Here is a 24,847-nt window from a genome sequence, read left to right on the forward strand (position 1 = left end):
AGAGAATATTTTGCCTTTTTAACTTCAATGAACTGGTCATAAACTATAGAAAGTGCAATATTAACTCTTTTACGAAATAAATGGTGAGATTTCTCTGCTCTGTCCATTTAAAATGAAAAGAAATCTAAGGAATATTGTAGGAAATGAATCAGTGAGGTTATAAAGAGATTTTTACGCTCAGGAATTACTTTCTTTTGTGCTGAAGGGGAAACGATTATTTTTCAGGGCGATCCGTTAGTTTAAAAAAACGAAGCCATAAATTTACTAAACTCTGTGTAAAATCCTGTAATAAACTTTGGTTATTTTGTACAGTTTTACTTTAAAAACAGTCTAATGTGGTTATATTTTTATACGAAGCTATAATAATAAAAAATAAAGCCCATACCTCTGGAAATTCTTTTCGTGAAAAAGCCTTTATATGTCATCACTGAAAGAGGAATTTAAAAAATAATATACGTATTTTTTTGTAAAATGATGTAATAGAATCCAAATACAGGGTGAGTCTTAAATAACTACAAATATTTTCAGGGCTGGTAGATCTCGATAAAAGTAACATATTTTTTAAGTCCAAAAAGCCGAGTTATTTTACTTTGAAATTTCCAAAAAAAATAACTTCTTGCCTAAATTTTGGGAACCACTAGATCTTTTCTGGGTTTTTGTTCTTGTAAATTTAATTTACCACTCATGTTACCATATTAACAATAAATTATGTTTTTTTTAATCCAAAAATTGTTTGAAAAAATTCCAAATTTAAAAAAAATGTGAAAAATACATCAAAATCGTGTTTCTGAAGTCGAAATATACTACCCTTAAAAATATTTGCACTTATGTAAGACTCACCCTGTATAATATATAACAGGTCAGAGGCTTTTTTACTCGTTAAGAAAATTATGAATTCCGAGAAAAAATTAAATTCCGGACAAAATTCGAACTTATACAGGGTGTTTCAAAAAACATTTGCCATCTTTCGTGGGGAGATTCCTCACGTAAAAATAAGATTCATTTTTCATATCAACAGATCCGTTTATGCTTTGTTTTGTAGCTACAGGGTATTAAAGTCTTAATATTTTATCGATTTATTATACTTTTCTTCCAAGTACTTTTAGCGTTTCAAATGAAATTTTGAGGGTAAAAGTAACTATAAATGCGGCATATTTTAAAGCTAAAAAAGTGTTGAAATATTCACCAGTAACGTGCATACGAGTTATCACTGGAATATTTTTCTAAAAAAGGCATATATGTATTTATACACATTTTTAAATATAAAATAAAAAAAATATATGAAAGTTTATGTTTGTGAGCCAATATTTCCTGATAAAATATAAAAACTGTGGAAGTTTTCATATACTTTGATTTGAAGTTTAACTTTAACCTTCAATAACTTTCAAACGAGTTGATTAAGTAAAAATTCATATCAGACCTTTTTTGAATACCGTTCAATTTTCTATAAGAATGTGTATTGATTTTTACAAAACGCTGATTTGTTTGAACGCTATAAAATTCCAAATAAAAAGATTTTTTCCCCAATGATATTTAAATAGGAAATAGAAAATCACGATGAGGCTCTTAATGTTAATATTCAAAGCTCAAACTTTACCAGAATTTTTTTCATCATCCTGAACGATATTTTCACTATTACTAAAAAGAAAAAAATATTTTTTTATTTTTTTCTGTAATTATTTTTTATTTTAATTATTTCTTTCTTTAATTATTAGTTTCTTAATTTATCTTTTCTGGTGCACCCTAAGCCGGCGTCCATTCTTAGTTGGCCACTCGGAACAATATTAAACCGAACCCGTAAAATACATTGTTATTTTTTTTTAAATCTCGAACAGTTTGGCCGGTTTAAGTCTAAAAATAAATTTAAGGCAGGTAAAGCAGAAGAAAATGGCCGATCAATTTTAGAGTTCTCGTGGGCCTAGTAAATCATCCGGATTTTTCGAAATATTACGAATAGCGGGACTGGAACTCGGAACGGCCGAATTCGAAATAGGTCCCAGAATGGTAACAAAAAATAATTCGCTGGAGATCTGACAACTAATGGGCTGTGCTGCAGCTTATTCAGGATAATAATTTTATTCACATTTTTGTTTGAAAATCTGCAAATTGTATCTATGATAAATTGCTAGTGATGACACACTACCTAAAATGTATTTCAAGCTAACACCGTTAATTAAAATAGTTAAAAGGAGATTGTAATGACTGATATAAATGTATACTTTAATATTTACTATAAGTTTGATAGAAATTAACATTTAAAGCTATCCATAGTAAATACAAAAAACCACGAAAAGGATTGGACCGAAGAAATATTTTTCTTGTAGTTTTTAGGTACAGGATAAAATTATATAAAAATGCCTTGCCTTGACCTGCTAATATACAGTATGTTCCAGGATTGTCTTTACAAGAGGAAAAACTTTTATTATTGGCATTTTGAGAAAAATGCATACCTTATAAAAAATTTGGCTTGTTCTAAAATGGTTAATTCCGTTTATACTTTTCTAAATTTCCATACCATTTTAAAGAAAAATAATAGAATTTTTTCTAAGCCCTAAAAATTAGACCGCGTTTTTATGGTAATATAATTTAATTTTCATTCTTTGATAGATTCTTATTAATAGAAAGTATAATATCAACATATTCTGCAGATAAAACTAAGTAAAAAAGTTCGTATAAATATATGTCCTAAAATGTCTACTTTAAGAGATACAGGGTGTATAAGTTTCGTTTTTATTTCGATTTTTTCTAAATAATTTCTGAAGTTATGTCAATATTTGAATGAAAATTGGTGTCTGGGAGTTTTTTGACGCGAGAAATTTGATTTTGGTGTCAATATGACTCCTACTAGTAGAGGGCACCACCTACATGTGTTTTAACTGTTTTAAAGCGTAATAACTTTTTATCCGTACCTGTATAAAACTATCGAGCGAAAAAATATACATCTCTGTAATTTTTTACGTAAAAAATATCTCTTTGTAAAAATTGCTACGAGCAACCGTTCTTAAGATATTTAGAATGGAAATAGACAATACATGTCATTATTGACGAAAAATAAACACGTTGAGTAGATAGTTATTTCACTGAAATAATAAATCTGGGAAATTTTTGATTTTTTAAATTAATCATATTTTTTTCTGCAAAAAAATGACGATAAAACAGTTTCTGTTGAACTTTTGACACAAAAACATTTCAAGTTTTTGATTTCAGTCTAATAACTATTTAGTCAACATGTTTAATTTATGTCAATGATGACAGGTATTGATAATTTCGATTCCAAATATCTCGAAAACCATTACTCGCAGCGATTTTTACTAAGAGGCTTATTTCACGTAAGAAACGTAAATGTATATTTTTTTACTCAGTTGTTTTACACAGGTACGGACGAAAGGTTATTACTCTTCAAACCAGTTAAAAAATATGTAGGTGGCGCCTTCTACTAGTATGTGTCATATTAACATCAAAATAAAATTTCTCATGTCAAAAAACTCCCAGACACCAATTTTCATCCAAATATTGACGTTACTTCCGAAATTATTTGGAAAAAATCGAAATAAAAATGAAACTTCTACACCCTGTATCTCCGAAACTAAGTATTTTAGGACAAACATTTATACGAACTTTTTTACTTATTTTTATCTGCAGAATATGCTGCCGAAGTTTCCGGAATACAGTTCGGACTACCCTGTATATATACTTTCTATCTTATATTTAATTAGTCATATTTTTTGCTGTTTTTAAATATTAAAAAGCACAAAATTTATTTAGTTCAATGCTACGGAAAGGGTTATAATTGTTATTGGAAAATATCATACTTTAATAACACCAGAAATATGACTTTAATTAAAATTAATAATAACCATCTATAAAAGAATGAAATAGAAATTATATTACCATAGAAACGCCTTTTGATTTTTAGGACTTACAATACTACTTACAATAAATTAAGTAAAATTCAACCATATTTTTATGATTTCTATAGTTTTCTCTAAAACTGTATGGTAATTTGGAATTGTATAAACGGGATTAACCATTTTAGAATGAGCAAAATTTTTTATGAAGAATACATTTTTCTCAAAATGTCAGTAATAAAAAAGTTTTTCCTCTTGTAAAGACAATCCGGCGACATACTGTAGAAATTAATTCTACACTGTGTTTTTTGTCATAATGGCGAACAATCTGCTCTTAATACCGGTTTTGGACTTGTTTTGGAGCCCTACTCCATCATCAAGTAAGCTGGGGTTGATTCCACAAAATAACAATCACGGCGCTGAGTATCTAAATACGCGACTTGTCACAAAGTAGCGGTAAGAAAAAAAATATTTTTATGAAATTTCTGCAGCATATTCTCCAGATAAAAATAAGTAAAAAAGTTTTTATACATTTATGTCCTAAAATGCTTAATTTCGGAGATACAGAGTGTAGAAGTTTAATTTTTATTTCGATTTTTTCCAAATAATGTCTGAGGTAACGTCAATATTTGGATAAAAATTGATATCTGAGAGTTTTTTGACATGAGAAATTTGATTTTGATATCAATCTCACTTCTATTTGTAAGGAGCTCCACCTACATGCATTTTAACTATTTCGAAGAGTAATGACTTTTCGTTCGTACCCGTATAAAACTACTGAGAGAAAAATATGTATTTCCGTGAATTTTTACGTAAGAAATGTCTTTTGGTAAAAATCGTTCTCAAGATATTTAGAATGGAAATGGTCAATATATGCCATTATTGACAAAAAATAATCTTGTTGAGTAGATAGATATTTGGCTGAAATGATCAATTAAATATCTCGAGAACTATTACTCGTAGCGATTTTTACCAAGATACCTTTTTTGCGTAGAAAACGTAGTAAATGTATTTTTTTTACTCAGTAGTTTTATACAGGTACGGACGAAAAGTTATTACTCTTCAAACCAGCTAAAAATATGTAGGTGTCGCCCCTTACAAGTAAGAGTCTTATTGACATCATAATCAAATTTCTTATGTCAAAAAACTTCACCAAGACACCAGTTTTCATGCAAATATTGACGTTATTCTAGAAATTATTTGGAAAAAATCGAAATAAAAATGCAACTCTCTACACCCTGTATCACCAAAATATTTCGGATTGTAGGACATACGTTTATACGAACTTCTTCACTTATTTTTATCTGCAGAATATGCTGCCGAAGTTTCCGGTATGCAGTTCGAACTACCCTGTATATTAACTATAAATGTTAAAAATATAAAAATTTAACATTAATTTTATAAATATTTTTATAATTTTTATATATTTATCGATATAAAATTAAGGTAAAATGAAGGTAATTATACCTTTAAACGGCTAATTCCTATTAACGAAACTATTAATAAATTAAATAACAATTACTTCACTAAACGACCCATTTCTTGTTTCAGAATAACTTGGAACTGGAACTTAAAGGGCAAATGGTCCATTGTCCGGAGTCTGATTCTATTCTGTTTATCGGCTCTCCTTTCATAGACGGACTCGAAGGCTTAACAGGAAGCGGCCTCTTTATTTCTGACATTCCCCTTCATGACGCAACAAGAGATGTTATACTAGTAGGAGAACAGGCCAGAGCTCAGGTAAGACTATACTGGGACAAAAATGCTCTTATTATTTATAATAATTAAAACTCAAATATATTATAAAAATATATTGGCTACTACTGCATTTACACAATGAGTAGAAACTGAAGCCAAAGAAAAGAAATAGGAATATCAATCTTGCATAAGTCTATTTTTTTGGTTCAACAGGATTTTCGTGCGCACGCCCCAAATAAAACGATCTGATTCGTCTACTTCATCGCTGAACCATAGTACAAGGAAAAGAGTAGTTGCACTCTCCCAAATATTTTCTGTCAGTTTTTACAACCTGTCGAATATCAGCAGATTGCAGAGCGTTTCAGTCAGGTGGATGACACTTCTTATGGGAGAACTGGCAATGGTTCAAAACTTGACTACAAGCGATTTTTTAGGGATCTTCCTTACCGATAAATTATTGACAAGAGTGACAGATAAATCCTTGATGTTCTCTCAGTATTACAGTTCACCTCTTTTTCTTTCTAAAGTGTGCGTTGAAAGGAGACAAAAACAATTTTTGCTGACCCATAATTTGTTATTCGAACACCACTTTTCTCCTTGTCGGGTCGTTGACGTTGACTTGTCGCCATTTTAAAAGCCATTTTATTTGTTTTGTTTACACGCTGCAGTTTGCTTTGCAAATTTAATACATAGATTATTTAGGCAAATATAAGTTTTTGATAAAACTCCTCGGACTAACGTGTAGGTAAGTGTTGATAAATAATTTTTTTTCATCTTAACATGCTCATTGTCATTCTCCTGATTTAGGTGACAGAAAAGGATCATCAAATCAAATTGAATTTTATATTTTTTCACCCCAGGACCGATAGTAAAATATATATTTTATGGATACCTTCCTAAATATCAACGAGATGAGCCATCGGAAGAAAGGGACCATAGTACAAAACAGAAAGGTGATCTTTTTTCTTTCCACTTAGGATATTGAAATTATATACTGTAGTCGTGTTCGGCATTATGCTCTGAGAAATATAGATAAACAAAGAACAACAGATATAAAGCATCCCAGAGGAAAAGAGAGGCAATACCTGTACTCTCTCTGATATTTGTGAAATGTCGGTTTTTGATCGACCTGAAAACTTCGAGCAAAAAGATGACACTTTCAACAATACCCTGACAGATATCAGAGACGATACAGGTTTTTCCTCTCTTTTCCCCTGGAATACTTTTAATTTATTATTCTTTGTTTATCTAGATTTCTCAGAGCACTATGAACGAACTCAGTTTGTATGTTTGAAATAATCGTCCAGTTGGCTTAAAAATGATGATCGATGACATTTCGCATATAATTTTACTTTCAAAATTATGATATATATCTTCATTTCTAAGCCATCTATGACGCCATTTTTTTCAGTTTTGTTATAATTAATTTTGTCTCTTGATCTACTTGTAACATTATTCTTTTAATTTTATTAATTTATTGTGGTGAAATTAATTTGCATATTTGATATTGATTATTAAACATATTTTTAAAAAATGGTGTATTTTTGTGTTTTTATGTATGACATAATTAAAAATAAATGAAAGAATTAATTTTTTTTATTTTTTTAAACTTCCCGCCATGCGTGGCAATCTAGTCCGTAGTTCCTGCAAGCGATATTGGGGGCGCTAGTAGCAGTAGACTTGTCAACAGTGTCAAATTTAAACGTCAATTTCACTTTCCAATATTTAGCAAGGCGCTCGCACTTCTTCTTGTGCATGTGTTTTGTGGTTTCAGTTGAGTTCCGTCCGTCGACCTGCGAGGTTCGAGCGTTGCGTCCCAGCACAGAGACGGATTGACAAAAAATGAGTGCCTTACTGTGTGCTGCTATTGATTGTAGTAATAATTCAAAAAATTGTCCTTTGAGTTTTTTTTGAGAGTCATTTGTGATCATATTTGTGTTCAGGTTAATTTTCTCATGACTGATTACTACTTAAATAATATTATTTTCATTTAAACCTCAATTTTTTATCGATTTTACTTTTGACAACCATCTCTTGCTTGCTGTTTAATGAACTGCACCATCATTGAACAAATATTTGCTAGTACCGAAAGTACAGAAAAAAAAACTAGAAATCCCGGTTCCTTTGAGGCATGGTACCGAAATTACGGGTTCCGAAAAACAGCTCCGGTTCCACAAAGGCTATATCGTACCATAACCATGAATCGCCCTACACAGAGTGAGTCTTAAATAAGTGCAAATCTTTTTAGGGATAGTATATTTTGGCCCCAGAAAAAATGAGGATTTTTCTGCGCAATATCTTATTTTTGAAAAAAATTCTGGACTTTTTTTTTAGTTTTTAGTTAAAAAAGATAATTTCTTGATAATATGGTTCAGAACCGGAAATTCCCGGTTCTTTTGAGATATGAAAGAAAAAAATAGGAAAGCTATTTCTATTGGTTAATATAAAATAAATCAACTAATCGCGAAGCACTTTTCACGGTTGAGTAGTTCACAGCTGTTGAACGAAAAAAACTTGTGGATTTTGTATAGCTCCATCTCACAAATTTGGCATCAATTTCTGTTCTTTACTAGCAATATATTCTTATAATATATTTGATAAAACTAAATAATTTGAGGTTAATAGATACAGTTATTGCAAGATATTTTCCGATGCACGTCATCAATCATATTGAAATTGACACTAAAGCCTATAAACCTGACTAAATGAAATTTTGGCAAAAACGTTTAAATTTGTTGTATAATTTAAGATATCGAGCAGCTCTTCATTTTACTTTATAGAGCAAAAGATTGTAACAGATATTTTATTTGGTTTAAAGCTGCAAAAATTAGTTTAAAGCGATTTTTATTATCGTCATGTCGGTCACATTGCGCCAGGATCAGCAACGGTGTTGTTTATTATTTGACACTTTTACATATTTTCTTTTAATCAAAATATTTTAAGAAACAAAAATAAATTAATTATAAATATATAAACAGTTATTATTTACATTTACATCAATAAAACTCACCTTCTTAACAGTACAAGGGACATAAAGGGCCATTACTACCGCTTTCTCGTTCAAAACTCCTAACCAAAAACTCGTTTTTCTTAACCAAAAACTAGTAATACAAAACTAAAGTGTAAAAGCGAATGACAAGGTGAGGAAATAAATAAATAAATTTGGCAATTTGATATTTTTTACAGCAAAGCTACCACCTGAATCCCCAGCGGGATAGTTAAATTCCAGTCAGCCAGTCCGGCGCCGCATATGGTTGGCAACAATGAATTTAAAAATCCCGCCCTCGATTACGTAACTAAAAGTTTAATTGGTATCAAATATACTACACTCAGATGCAAAAAAAACGCAACGGAGAAATTTCTGGTCAGATTTAAAGGGTTATATTTTTGTTATTTTTAGCCCTATTTTCATGAATTTTTTAGCAAGCTGTGTATAATTATATCAACTTTAATTCGTAAACTCAGCTTTTTATTAATTTTAGTATTTGGCATATTATACAGGGTTAATCGAGGATTGTTTTTTTACCCTAACTTTAAAACGCCCTGTGCAATAATTGCGTGTGTAAATGTTCCTAAAATATAATTTGATGATAATTATATACAGCCTGCTAAAAAAATCATGAAAATAGGGCTAAAAATATAACGCTGTAAATTAGTAAAAAATGTATATAAATTAGTATGTTGTAATAACTAGAAAATAATTTAAAAAATGATTTTTTCCGGAATTTATTTTAAGAGAGAGTTTATATTAAAGGTGTATCTCTTCGAGTTCTTCGTAAAAATATTTAAAGAAAGTATTTTTCTAATATCGCATTTTTCATTTTGATCGATGGCTTTATTTGAACTACCTAGCGAACCGGATATCAAGATATCAATTTCAGCAATAGTTGCTTGCATAATCCGTTTCCGTTTCGGTTTCAGGACGGTCTCAGAAGGCGGATGGATAAGCTGAAAAGCTCGATCGAGGAAGGAAATCGGGCAGTGGACAAGGAAAGGGAGAAAAATGTCAGCCTGCTACATCTAATCTTTCCACCTGACATCGCCAGGCGCCTCTGGCTAGGTAGGTATTTATCAGTCGATTAATCTTTGCTCTCTCGCTACCTTTCAAATAGATTATTAATTTGTTCGATGTTATATGCTCCTTGTAGCATGATTTTATAACATATTTGCTATTCATGTTGATCGCATTGAAATAATATAAAAATAATTGTGGCTCAGTCATATATTTAAGTATTTTAGTTTTTACTAGTGCAGTTACTGAAACTATAAAATTCTCAAATTTCGCAGAACATTTCTGGAAATACTTTCGCAGAACATTTCTGGGAAATAATTTTTATAACACGGGATTATATTATTTATCGTACTATTTTGTGAAATAGCACAAAGCAATCAAGGCCAAACATTGTGGTGGCTTCAGAAAAATAAGTAAACATGGAGTATGAATAAATATCATTAAATTGTAATGAAGTGCAATGTAATACCACTATATTAAACTGATATGAAAAATCAAAAACAGTGCATTTAGATAACAGTTACCGATGGTAGATTAAATTGGCTATTCCTCTAAGGTTACACAAGAATATTTAGTTTTAATCATTGTCTAACATTATTAATTACAATACAGTAAAAAAATATATTTCCAAATCTTAAAATCGTTAAACAGTAGGGCAATACAGTTCAGTGACTAACTGTTCTGGCGGTCCGCCTTTTATAGGTTATAATCCACGGTGTTAAACTATTTAAAAATCGTTTCTTATTTTTGAATGGATTTATATCAAACTATGTTATTATTATATATATGTTATACATACATACATACATACATACATACTGCCATTACTTGCTGACGAGTATTTGACACGCATCAGAAGATGGTCAAGGCGTTTTCTTTCATGAGCTTTTCTGTGACTGAAAAGCCCGATACGTGATGTTATCTGTCTATCGCACTCCAGACATTCAAAAATCTTATTGCTTTGTTGCTTCTTTACTTTTTGGTTTGACTTTACAATTCTTCTCCATTCCGTTCTATTGTGAGCTGCTTCCTCCCACTCATTCTGCTTGTTAATTCCCTTTAAGTTTTCGTGGAAAATATCCTTGTATTTTTTTTTTTGAATTATCCACCCGGCTTCCTCTTACCGTTTTTTGCATTCTACATACGTGACCAGCCCACCTTAAGCGTGACTTTGTAATCATGACTTCAATACTCTCGCTGTTAGTTTTTTCAAGGACCGATACGTTTGAGACATGATGGAACCATTTTATTCTTAAGAGTTGTCTAAGATGTCTCTGTTGCAACTTGTTTAATGCGTTCATGTGTCGGCGGTACGGCACCCAGGTTTCGCTCCCATATAACATGGTGGGAATTATTATTATTGCTCGGTACACTGCAAGTTTCGTTTTTGTGCTCAAATCATGTTTGTAGAAAACCCTGTCTTTTAATTTCCAGAATGCTCTTAAGGCGCTGCTAATCCTGTGCTGAATTTTAGAGTCGATATTGGCCTTTTCCGAAATCAAATAAATATATTCGAAATAATAAATATATCTTTAATTGACATCGGGCCAATCAACAATTTTCCCAATCAGTTCGATATATAGGTTGTGATGATGATGTTGCCAGAATTACTCATCAAGCAATACTACTGTTATATTAATCAGTTAAGGCCAACATAACATATACAATTGTGTATATTAATTCAATATATTCCTGCAGATTGTGTGATTATACTATTCCTCCAGATTGTGTGAAAAATTGTTTTCTTAAATATCTACTTTACTTATTACAAACACGTGTTCAAATATTAATTTTGTGGAATATATATCAACATAAAACGAAATATTGTAACAACAGCTATTTTAGAAACGTCTAGGTTTACTTATTTCACTGAGATTTATGAAAAAAAGTCTTTTGCCTCGGGTACAGACACCGCCACGTTTTGGAAATAGCTTAAAACGAAACAAAATTGAACGAGGCCAACAGGAAACGCTAAAAAAATCTCCCCCGCTCTCCTCACGACTACTTTTCAGGCGCTTTTAAGAATCGAAAGTAGTTAGAGGCAAACCCAAGTGGGTCTTATTTTTTTATTGGGTGGAGAATTAAAAAATGAACATTTTTTGTATTTGGAGTATTTCAAAATTTTTATCGGTTTTGTAGATATTCGGGGTGTTATTTTATATGGTTCTTTCAATGGTAAAGAGTCAAATACCCGGTACGAGATAAAAACCATTGGGTGAATGTGATAAAAATTTAGAGGAAAATGCCATATGAAATATAAAACCCGAAATATCTGCGAAACCGTTAAAAATTTTGTAATACTCTAACAATCTACGATATTTTTATATTTAATTTTTTATCTTTATTAAGTCTATATAGTTTTGATTTCAGGACAGTTCTTGTATTTTTAGTATTTTTTAAAAGGCTGAGTCTAAAAAATATCCATGTAATAATATATCTTTTGCTTGGTACAACAATAAAAAAAATTTTAGTATATATTTGAATATTTTAGTTACCCAACTAATATGAAAAGCTTTACCGTGCAATTTCTGAATTATATATTATTTTTATCACTCTGATGCCTCATTAATGAGCTATACCGAAAACAAAGCCTATTTAATTAGACGTTCGGCGTCGGTTATAGCGCATGGCTCTTTTTGATATTACAAACTCTGGAAACAATGTATCGCTCCCGCCCACGAATAAAATTTCTTCATAATGTGAAGCACTCAAAGAAGGGAAAATATTAATTAATAGCTCAGTTTACAGGAGTTAATTAAACAGAGCCCATGTTAAAATCAAAATACCGTAGGGTATAATTTAACTTCGAAACTTCTTTTAATTATGTTATATTAACAATATAATAATAATAATAGCTCCCGTGTATAGCGTTTAACGCCTTGGGAGTAGCAAGGTACAGCTTGCCATACTAGAGCCGTTCGGGATACAAGGAAGGTAATGTGGCTAGCAGTACGCTTCAACCGCCTATTATTACCTCAGGATTGTGAATCCCAAGTACTCATTTAAGGCTGAGTCGACCTAGGTACCCAAACTATTTTTATTTTAATAAAAATAGTCGGCTGATGAAATGCCGGGTGTGCGATTCGAACCCACTTCCTTCAGATTGGTAGACGAGAGCCTGTACCTCTACGCCACCGGGCACCTTTAGAACAATATAAAAGTTCTTCCAAATAGAATGAAAAAAAGAATCCGTTGCTCAGGGTTAGAGGAAAGCTGGGTTCGTAGGTAAGGCTTCTGACTCACAGTGACTTTCTAATGTTGTTAAATATTAAAATAAAAAAATGATAATTTATAGGCTGCAGAGATTTTAATATTGATGTTAAGAATTCAAATAGGTATGGTCAAAGACAGTGAAAAGGGCGCCACTTACTTTGTTTATGAGAGTGGTAAAGTAAGAAACCAAAAAGAAAAATATGATATCACAACATAGCTAAAATAAAGTAATCAACAGCATTAAGGGTCTATTATGTTTATCAGGAATAAAAGTCAGAAATAACTATACTACATTAAACATTTATTGAAAACGAACACAAGTATCATCAATTAGTCACAGTGATCCCAATAAAACCGCAAGTTATTTTAAATAGATTTGAATTAGTAACTGTATTCTTTGAACTAAGTAAGCTACTTAATAAAAACAGGTGAAATTTATGTATGTCTCAATACGATGATGTTTCGAAACATGTCGTGTACAAAAACCTTTAAAATGAATACGTGTTAATAATTTTCATATAAAATATCATAGCTAAGCAAGAGTGTACTGTACGAATCAAATTATAACTTATAACGTTAAATAAAAATAATTTTGACTACAATATGTGGGATAAATAGTGATAATTTACCAGGTTATTAAATCTGTTGTCTCAAAAATTATAAAATAAAAGCGTACCTTGTGTATCAAACTTAAGAGAGAGAGAGACTTATCTGTATATAGTTTCTTATGATGTAAACAGGTAGTTAGGTAATCTCCAGACTAACAGAAGTGGATGCAGATGACTATGGCAGGAGAAGTCTTCGATATCAGCCAAAAGAACGATTGTAATGTCAGGAACTGTCTTAAGGTCTGCATAGGTCCATATAAAATGAAAGTGGGTGAAACATACAATAATTACTGCATACCATGTGGTAATTACTGAGTACCATGTGGTAGTTACTGAGTACCATGTGGTAGTTACTCTATAATTAAAAAAATAGTTCTCAGGACAGATACTCAATAAAAGAAACAACTTACGGTCTGAAAATCAGCTTTACATAAATATATTCAAACCATATGCCGATCCAAACCAGTAATTAAATACTCAAATAAACGAAATAACAAACGCAAATAACTGAAATAGAATTTAGTTAGATAGGGCAATATAAAATGGCGGATAAACTTACGGTGATCATTCCATAAAGAAAGCAAACAAATACGATCTATACTCTGGATTGCATACTTTACAAGGTTTTCAAATCTCCAAATCGGATACCCATGCAATCGAAATCGAAAAGTGGATGCAGAGTGCTTTTCACTGGAAAATTTGTCGGACGCCGACACACGCGTCTTCCTCAGATCCAAATTCCCAGAAAAAAAAAGACCTTCTTCTCAGTTCTCAGTTTCAGAACCCAACTGTCATAAATGAAGTTTGACATCTAACGAATAGATGCGCTTATAAAATTTAAATATCGGGACAAGTGAAATGCAATTAAGGAAGTTTGGCATATAGCGAATAGATGGCGCTAATAAACAAGACAAGTAAACTGTAAGAAATGAAGTTTGACATCTTTGGCACCTAGCAAATAGATGGCGCCAATACTAAGAAATTTAAATAAAAATAGATTTTTAAATTCAATTTTATTAAAGGAAATAAAAAATGCTACAAAATTATTATAAAGGCTGTATTTTTTTAATATAAAAAATGTTATTTTTTATATTGTTTTATAAAGGCTGTATTTTTATTATCCACCGGTGCTGCCAGCATCGGAAAATATCGTAAACAACCGGCATATACAAATACACGGCAATTAAATAGCGAATATATGAAAACACTTTATTATATAATAACTAGCGTGTTCCAGCGACTTCGTTCGCGTCGAATTAATCATTTGTAATGGCGATGATAAAGCAAAGCAAGAATTTCCATTAACATACAAACTGGATAAAATTTTCTCACATTTATGTGAGCATGAGAAAAAACAATATGGCGATATTATTATATAACTTGGTAATATTTGAGGGGTACTTTCATCTCGTTGGAATTTGACTTTCGAAAAATCCGTTTGCCAAAAATACGCTTTTTACGTCAAGGAGTTTAAGCAGAATCGTGGTTAAGAAATTACCCAACTATTTGGAACACCCTGTATGATTTTTTATAAAATGTCTAAATATGTAAAAAAAACAAATAAATTATGCTTGTCCAAGCGTTTTCCCGACAGACTAACCGTTTTTTAAATAACAAATATTGTAATATTTGAGGGGCGTTTTAACCCTCTTGGAATTTGAGATTCGAGAAACCCCTCCTTATCGAACCTCTACACCCCACAGTCAATCCGTTTGCCAAAAATCAGCTTTAAACGTCAAGCAGTTTAAGCAGAATCGTGATTACTCAATGGTCATATTTTATGAAACACCCTGTATATATCTATAAAAAATCTTAAAGTATGTAAAACAACATAATAAAATATACCTACGTGTTTAAGAGTTTTTCCGAAAAACTCACCGGTTTTTAAATAATTTTTTTTTTAATATTTGAGGGATAGTTTCACCCCCTTAGAATTCGAGTTCCGAAAAATCCCTTCTTATCGAACCTCTACACCCTAAAGTCAATCTGTTTTCCAAAAATCAGCTTTTTACGTCAAGCGCTTTAAGCAGGATCGTGATTTGATCGTGGAAATGACCAGATTTTTCGAAACATCCTGTATACATTTTTTAAAAATCTTAAAATATGTAAAAAAACAAAATAAAATATACGTGTTTAAGCGTTTTTTCGGAAACTTGACCGTTTTTTTAAATAAAAAAATATTGTAATATTTGAGGGGTGGTTTCACCCTCTTAGAACTGGAATTTCGAAAAATCCCTTCTTATCGAACCTCTACACCCTAGAATCAACCTGTATGCTAAAATTGAGCTTCTTACGTTGAGTGGCTTGAGCAGGATCGTGATTAATCAGTCACTTAAGGATTTTATATATTAGTATAGATTATTGATAATATTTTTATTAACTAAAATATATACAATTATTTAAAAATACACAATTCAACAATATTATTGAGTAAGCTTTATTTTCGTGGCAGTTGTTGGTTGCATCCTTCTTCAATTGCAACAGTTTGAAGCAGGGCAGTGTTCTTTTTTTTATAAATTGGTCTATGCCGTCTACGTTTATACGCTTTTCTCAAATATCATGTTTATTTTATCACATTTTTTTTTAAATTTTTATAATTTAATTGTCTTAATTCTTTTGGTAGCATGTATATTGTAGTAGTTTATGTTGTTAGTTTTTGTGAAAGTTTTTCTTTGAGTTCCCTTGCTGTTCTGATATCTGATGTTCTTCTAGTTTCGTAAGACTGTATTTGTTTGTTAGTTTTTAAAGAAATATTTGTTTTTAATAATTTATTGTTGATTTTATGTAGATGTAATATATTATGATATTTTATTAATTATCTTACGTTTAGTTCTTTTGTTATTTGGTATGTTTCTTCTGTTGGTGTTAGTTTATCTATCTAGTTGATTAAAACAAGTATACCATTAATATTGGAAATTATAATTTATCCTCTCATAGTATATTCTATTTCGAGCTGCTTGAATCCATTTATAAAATGTTTTTTTTAATGAGAGTTGAATATCCTGGGAAAGTTGAGTTATTGAATGTTATTGCAACCTAACCTAACGCTCTAATTACGCTCTCCTTTACGCGTTAACATTTTTTCTGTTTCTCTCTTCATTTTTTCAACACAACACGAAGCGACGTTTAGTTCGGATTTTTTTTCACTTATTTTTTACTACCCGAAACAGCGTTACATCCGTTACATCACACAAACCTCGTACCTGATTGTTTTATAATTCCAATAATTACATAATTAAAAACTAAAATACTTAAATATTATGACAAATCCACGATTTTAATAATATTTCAATGCGATCAAGATCGGAACTGCGTGAAATACGGAGCCGAAAACTTCTGATTTCTACCGTATTGAGCGCTGCGGTCGAAATTTTTAAAATCATCTGAAATTCACCAAATCTATACGCTATTGTACCAAGAAATTTTTGTTCGAATTTGTATCTTTTATAACCCCCACCTCATTCATAATTCCAGGTGAAAGTATTGAAGCAAAAACACACGTGGATGTCACTATGTTATTTAGTGATATAGTTGGATTCACATCAATTTGCGCCACTGCAACCCCTATGATGGTTATAAACATGCTCGAGGACATTTATAACAGATTTGATACATACTGTGGACAATTGGATGTTTACAAAGTAAGTATCATGAAACATATACGGTAGTTTTGTTATTTCCTTTTTTATTTCTTTTCAATTTTCTTTGTTATATTTGTCGTCTCTCTGAATTAATTCTATGTCTTTTTATCTTATAAGGTTGAGACTATAGGAGATGCATATTGCGTAGCTGGGGGTCTACATAAAAACACCAACACGCATGCTCAACAAATTGCCTGGATGGCACTCAGGATGATCGAGACTTGCGCATTCCACCAAACTCATGATGGTCAACCTATACGGGTAAGTTTATAATTTCTATTTTTTAGATTTTTATAACTCTTGAAAAAAATAACTATACGTGACACAAAAACAGGTTATATGCGTATCGTCATTTATCATACTTTTTAGGTAAAATTTTTATTTGATTGCACAATATCAACACAAAATAGCTACAGAATTATTTTATCACATATACAAAACATATACAAACAAACAAATATGGCATATACAAACAAAATGTAAACAAACAGTTTTTTATTTAGAGTTTGAGATAGCCACAGATTTAATACAATCGTTTTGCAAGATTTCAACAGCCTCACTGGCAGATAGTTATTCATAGACACAGTTAAAAAGTGTTTAATAAAAAAATATAGAGGGTTAGTCTTAAATAAGTACAAATATTTTCAAGGATGGTATATTTCGACTCCAGGAACATATCTATGAGGTTTTTTTCGCAAAAAGAAGATGTTGAAAGTCAAGCATTTTTTTAATTTTTCCTGTATATTTTAGAAAACGTACGTTTTTAGTAGTTTCTTAATTCTGGATATTACCATAGTTGTGCCGTAACTAAATAAAAGCCGTAATAAAAGGGTTGGAAATACAGAAAAAATCCGGTGACTCTCAAATTTTTTAAATAGATTTCATCTCATCTTATAAAAATATTTGCACTTCATTCAAGTCCCATTCATTCAAGGTCCACCCTCTATAATAATCATGTAGAATGTAGAATGAGTAAGAGGGGGGGTTAATCACTGCGACCTTAAAAATCTATTGTGTGTGTTTGTGTCCCTTCCTTGAGTCATCACACAGTCTATAACCCATCACACCTCTGTTGTAGAGGGGACAGGGTATTTCCCATCCTCCTCTGACAACAGTTCTTCCTCCGAGGGTACACGAGGATTTCCATTCCACGGTTGGAGTTTGGCCCTCCGTGCCGCCCTTCACAGTCGAGGAGTTTGCCTTCGGCTGAGGCACCCGTGAGCTGGAGGCTGTCTCCATTTTCTCCACCTCTTCTCCATCTCTTTAACTTGGTCTCTCCTTAGACTTGATACCGGTGTTGTCCCGTATCTATAATAGAGGATATGTCCCTCTTTCTCTATTGCCTCCTTGGATTTGAAGTCAATTATTGTGAGGACCTGACCATGACTCTCCTCCCTCGAGTTGATGACTCTCCAACTCGATGTTCTTACATTGAAGTTCTGACCCTGGATCAGGCTCACCAGATAGGTGGTGTCTTTCCCCTTGCTCCTTTGTAGAAAGACCGTGATGGCCGCTAGTAGTGGGAACTATCGAATGAATACTATCGAAACATTCGATAGTTGCAATTCATTCGAATAATTCGATAGCTAGTAAGAAAACATTCGTTGAAAACTATTCGAATAAAAATTATCGAATAGATGCGTCATCTGCCTTGAAATATTGTATTCTAGTAATTCGGCAGCAAAAAACATTCATTTATAAAATTCATTCATTTATAAAATTCATTCATTTATGAAATTCATTTATTGGTGAGGATCGATTGTAATAAAATATTAACTGGATTTTAGTTGTCGCCCGGCGTAGGTTTCTTTCCGAGAAACCCGACAGCGGTCGGTGGCAATGATATGAAAGAAAGCGGCATCTTTGATTTTTTGTGAAGTCAGATAAAGATAAGGACACATTATTTTTTTTATCGAGGTGCTAGTATTTACACAGAAAATATATTATGAAGGGCGCTGATGCCATATATTGGTATTAGTTGATATTAGCAAAGAATATTGTTGTTTGGCTTTAGTTAGTTAGGGATAGTATGTCTATATATTTTGCATTTTTTTATTAATATTCTGTTATTACACTGCAATAATACTTGTTATTTTGGATGTACGAAAATGATTTTTAATGTTTTTAAGCAAAGACTGGTTTAATAAATAATAATAACAGTAATAATTTGTTATACCTATTAACAACAAAATTTAAAATCATTTAATATAAACATTTTTTAAGTAGTAGCAAAATATAAACAACAAATTATATGTCAAAATTATTTATATTAGATCCTGTTTAAAAATAATATAGTCTCTAAATTTTTTGTGTGGCAACGTTGGTTTATTAAATAATAATAATTACAGAACTAATTTGTTATATTAACAACAAATTTTAAAATCATGAAATATCAATATTTATTAATTTTCTAAGCATGCAGTTTGTGATGCAGTGTAATGGAAGGAAAATATAAATAAAAAATTACAAACCAAAATTATTTATATGAGGTGCTTTATATTACGAAAATAATATATTTACTTTTACTGGCATTTACTTTAAAAAATAAATGAAATATTTCTTCGCAAAAAACTACATGTAAGAGAATTAGCATAAACAAAATACAAACATCGTTAACTTTTTTTTTAATTGGCACGTGTAAAACTTTCAATTTAATTTTCTCACCCCATAGTTTGAGTTCGATAATCATTTACTTAACCACATTACTTAAATATGATGATTAAGTTCAACTAATTCATATTATTAAAAATTAAAACATCTAAAACACAAATATGTATTTTTAAAATTAATTGTAAGTTCATCTCATCTCTCTTAAAAATTGCTACTTCTCAAAATTTCCCAATAAAAAATAGACCATATACCATATAAAATTAAATAATTGAAAGATCGGGCTACGGAAAATCACACAAATTTTCGGAAAAATTTTGACCACCTCCACACGCACTCAATCGTCAATTAAAAAAACTACTATTTTAGTATTTTAAATATTTTAATAAACGCAAAAATAGCACACTATTTATACGGCGTAGTTATAAAAATTTGGAAGAACTAATAATGCACTGACGCACACAAAAATCAAACGAATACTAAATTTCATTTATCAAAAATCAAAAGCATTCGACAGTCGTGGCTCAACGATAACCATTTTGTCGCACGGCGAGGTTGTCACATATGCTTTAGTATACAAATGAATGAATGATTTTATTCGAATAAAACCATTCAATAGTTGAAATCATTCATTCAGTAACCATTCGATAATCTAATTCATTCGATAGTTCCCATCGCTAATGGCCGCCCCTTTAGGGATGTTTTCTCCATTCACTGCGACCATGTCCGGCCCTTGCCATAATAATCATACACGATCTTTGTTAATAAACTTTTAGTATAACCCTAATATTTACTATGTCATAATCAAACCGTTCCTGATTAACTTATTTTAGTAGCTCCATTTAGTTTCTGTTACAAAAACTTTTTGCTTAGACAGTTTTTTTATTATGTTGCTAAAAAAGTTATTTCTGACTACTAAGCTTTCTAAAAGTTTCTGACTTTCAGCAATCACTCAATTAAGCTTGGCCACTTTCTTTGCCTAGTCTTAATACATATCTATTATTTCCAAAATCCCACGTAATCCATCCAAAAATATCCATTCTCAAAGTTTCGGGCGTGGGATTCTGCGAAAGGATTTATATTCCACAAGGAAAACTTGTCAGAATGTTTCTTTTGCATTTCTATTTCACATGCTAACTTTTAATGGACTAACTAATTATAAGTTGTCTTCTTTCTGAACTACGAAACGTTGTATGCTTACTTATACAAGAAAATATATTTTAGCAAAATAAACACAATGTTAACGAACTCCTTAATACTCTGATATTTTTGTTAGATTTAGTATTATTAAGTTATAGTTATATTGTATTTTAGATACTTATAAACAATTTTATAAAACGCCTTCTTTATTTTTGACGATAAATAAACAAAAAGAAAAAATAAATAAATGCCTTTATTGTCAAAAAATTTTTCAATTTGTAACCAAAAAAAACATTGTCAGCCTTATTGTTTAAGATAAACATTTATAAATGTTTACAATGTCAAAGAATAAAAAAAATTAAAATAATATTCAAAAATATTTAGTAAGTTTATAGTAAATATAGTAATAGCAAACATTAAACCAGTCAAGTTTAAAAGATCAAATTCGATTATCAAAATAGAAGTCATTTACGGCGTAGAAAGCCTTGTCTAGTAAATAAGATTTCAATGCTTTGCGAAATGAAGAAACTGATTTGATTTCAATTGGCAGGTGATTGCATTTTTTTCGAGTTGTATAATATTGAACTTTTAACTAACTCTGAGCGTGAGGTAGGTAGATAAAGATCTTGCTCCGCGTTTCTGAGTGGATAAGTGTGAGATGGCCTTTCTTGAGAAGCCTATACATGCTTACGTATTAGGAAAACGGATTCAAATATAAATAAGGAAGGAAGAGTTAATATATTTATTTTTTTAAAAAAAGTCCTGGCAACGAGTTCTACTGTTTAGTCCAAGTGAATATCGAACAGCTCTCTTCTGGAGCTTGAAAATGCTACCAAATTGAGTCGCACAACACGTACCCCAGAATGGAAGGACATATCTGAGGTGCGACTCAAAAAGTGCATAATAAACAGTTCTTTTCACAGTACTAGCCATAATAATGCAATTTCTATTGAAAATAATCGATTTCCATTTTGTTGACGTAATATTTTTGTAATTCACCCTGGATAATAGTTAATTATTGTAAAGATTTTATAGTAGAGTAAAATAGTTTCTCAAAAGTAAGCAACATAATGTTATGAAAAACAATTGTGTGTGCACTATGTGCCCATATTTGAAGTGAAACAGCTATTAAATTGAAGGACATGTTTGAAAAAGTAGTTTGAAATGTCGAAAAAGCAATAAATTAAAAATTAATAATTAATTTGATTCACTTTCACAAAATTTGTATTAAAATGACCGTTTGTCCGTCTCAGGTCACCATTCGGATACCTCTATCAACGTGCCGAGTTTTATTCCAATCTACATATAATTAACAGAAAAATTCTGATGATTTCGTCCATTTAGAGGCATCGGTTCGAAACGTCGAGGGCATCATCCTGTAGACTGTCCTTATGCCGAAATCGAGCCAAGTTTTTCTTCAATATCAAATCCTTAGTCCCACTCTGATGAAGATGTAAACAAAACGTTGTATCCAACTTTGCAGGGTGGGACCGTGTACACCGTCGCTCACATAGCTTACCCACCAAATTTGGTCGCGATCGAACGACATCAACTTTTGACGTTTCTTACGTTGAAACTAAATGTCACAGTGACACGTGTCGTACAGGGTTAAGTTGGCCTTGATCCAATCTATCGACGTACCAAATTTTATTTAAATCGGACGCTTTTTTTGCCATTGATGATGGAGTTTCATAGTGCTCGAAACGTCGTCAAAATATCATGAGAAGATGGGGTTCTTCTAGCCCAAAGACCCATCTCAACTTCCTCATGGGCTTACCAATTTTTCGATCGTTACCACTTTCCTTCCGCTTTTTTTTCTACCACTTTCCTTACCCAAATAGCATATTTGGATACTTTTTAGGTAATGTTTCTAATAATCGTGTCTCTGTTTCTTGACACAAAATGGAAACGGTATGCTACAAATACAAAACATTTTCAAAACCTATATATTTTATATGGCTTTATTACATGTGTCTTCAATGTGGTGGCACTAGCCGTTTCCTGAAATGTTTTGATGCGGAATCAAGATTTTTAGAGGAAATCTTTCGAAACATGTTCTGTAATTTGTGTCCAAGATGTTCCCGTTTTCAGCAGCCACTGTTTCTAAAGGTGAAGAAACAAAATACCAAACTAAAATAGTCTATATCTGTGTGTGGATGTCAAAATAAAAACAACCATCAACAATGTCTACCTCCGCCATATTTTGTTTGTCTTAAGATCTTTGTTTTTAGGTTTTCTCGAACAAATAATGTCATAAAGAATGCTTTATTGCAAAAACTGCAGAACAAAATCCAAACAATAAACTAAAGTAAGGTTCTCATATTTCACACAGAATATCAAATAAATTATAGAAACTTTTCAAGCACAAAACGGATACGAAATCTTTTTAAATGTGAGCCACATCTGTTTATAGCTTATGTAGGGAAACCATATTTTGGTAAAATGTTTCGAAACAAAAAGCGATTTATGTTACGAAACATATGTATCAAAAATGTGACGAAACTGTTTCGCTATGTTTCTCAGCAGAGATTTTGTTTCGATTTTGTGTCTAAAAATGCTACTCGGGTAATATATATTATGATGTACTTAAACAGCCGTTTAACGGTAGCCTACTAAAATGCCGTTAATAGATATTATGACGTCGTTGATGTCGGCGGAAAGTAATGCCTAGCGATAGGCATTTTGCAAGAGCACCTGTGGGTCCGTGACTGAAGCTATTGCTTCGTGAGCGGAAGGTCCGTGGTTCAATTCTCACGCGGGACCAAGACTTTTTTATATTTTTTTTGCTTATAGCTGTGCTTATAGTGTGATCTTATTGTATTGGTTTCACTCTTTTTGATTGGATTGGTTTAGTTATTTGGCGGGTTAGTTAGCGTGGTTATTTGGAGGGTGTTAATTCATTGGTTAGTTCGTTATTTGGTGGGGTTGGTTGGTTTTTATTAATTTATATTTTTTTACAAGTGTCAAGGTTAGTTGCGTTGGTTAAGTTGGTTATTTGGTGGGGTGGATAGCGTTGGTTAGTCCTTATAAAATTCCTATATTTCATAAAACCGTCAAGTGCGTCTCATCAACGACGTCATACCTATTAACGGTATTTTAGTAAGCTACCGTTTAACGGCAGTTTAAGTACAGCCTATATATTAATATAGCTAAACAAAATTCTTTGTCATTTATAATTAACTAAAACAAGATTTAACCAAAAGCCCAATTAATAACGTTATTAAATACCAAGAACTACGATTTTGCAAAGACATTATCGAACTTTAAAATGTAATAATGAACCGTACTAACTATTAAAACTTTTAAGGACTTTCCGAAGTTTATTGGTATTAATACCAAGCGATTGCTCATCAACAAAATGTCTAGCCAATTTAAAACAAGCCGCTATGCATAATTTGATAGAACAGAAGACACAAAACCACAGTAAAGACTATAGCTATAATTTCATAGCAAAATAAGTAGAAGTAATTCTGGATTAAAATATTTAATATTCTTCTAATTTTTCTTTTTTGAAACGGCCACAACGGGAAAATATAAAAGACGTCTATAATATGCCCATTGTGAAGCAAAATAATAAACTGGATTTTATTAAAACCTTTTACGAGAACCTTTCTTTACAAACTCGTAGTATTTTTGTATTTTGTTTTATTTAAATTCCGTTTTTGTTTAGCCCCATGCTAATTTTAAAACTATATTTACACCGGCTGAAATGTTATTAGAAAATTGAAAATAAATATTTACTTGAAATACAGAACAACAAGCAAATAAAATAAGTTTCAAACCTGTCCCACCTACGTAACCGGAGATGGAGCAGGCAAAAAAGCCTGAAAGCAAGTTAGAGTTCTATATAAAATATTCATAGTAAACAAAAGCGTTAAAAAAGTCCTTAGCCCCTACAGGTGTGCTAATTACTGTAAGTTCATCCGTTCATCAGTTTCGGGGATTTATTCCCATCACCAGGACGACTTTGCTGGATCTTTCGATCCAGTGTTGCCAGAATTGAAGGATTTCCTTCGATATGAAGTATTTTAAAGCCAAATTCTGTTGATGGAAGGGCTGAAAGATTTTTATCCAAAAATG

The 24,847-nt window shown here is 31.4% G+C and overlaps 1 protein-coding gene across 1 annotated transcript in view; it reads left to right on the plus strand.

Moving 5' to 3' along the window:
* LOC115874661 (head-specific guanylate cyclase) overlaps nt 1-24,847 on the plus strand; it is a 204,240-nt gene that overhangs the window by 133,570 nt on the left and 45,823 nt on the right. Inside the window, exons 8-11 of the mRNA XM_030889880.1 lie at nt 5,400-5,588; nt 9,468-9,606; nt 16,854-17,020; nt 17,138-17,281. Of these exons, the coding sequence (XP_030745740.1) occupies nt 5,400-5,588; nt 9,468-9,606; nt 16,854-17,020; nt 17,138-17,281 (639 nt within the window). The remainder of the gene's footprint in view (nt 1-5,399; nt 5,589-9,467; nt 9,607-16,853; nt 17,021-17,137; nt 17,282-24,847) is intronic.

Source organism: Sitophilus oryzae, unplaced genomic scaffold, assembly GCF_002938485.1.
Source record: "Sitophilus oryzae breed Bouriz unplaced genomic scaffold, Soryzae_2.0 scaffold_1297_pilon_pilon, whole genome shotgun sequence".
Lineage (NCBI taxonomy): Eukaryota > Metazoa > Arthropoda > Insecta > Coleoptera > Curculionidae > Sitophilus > Sitophilus oryzae.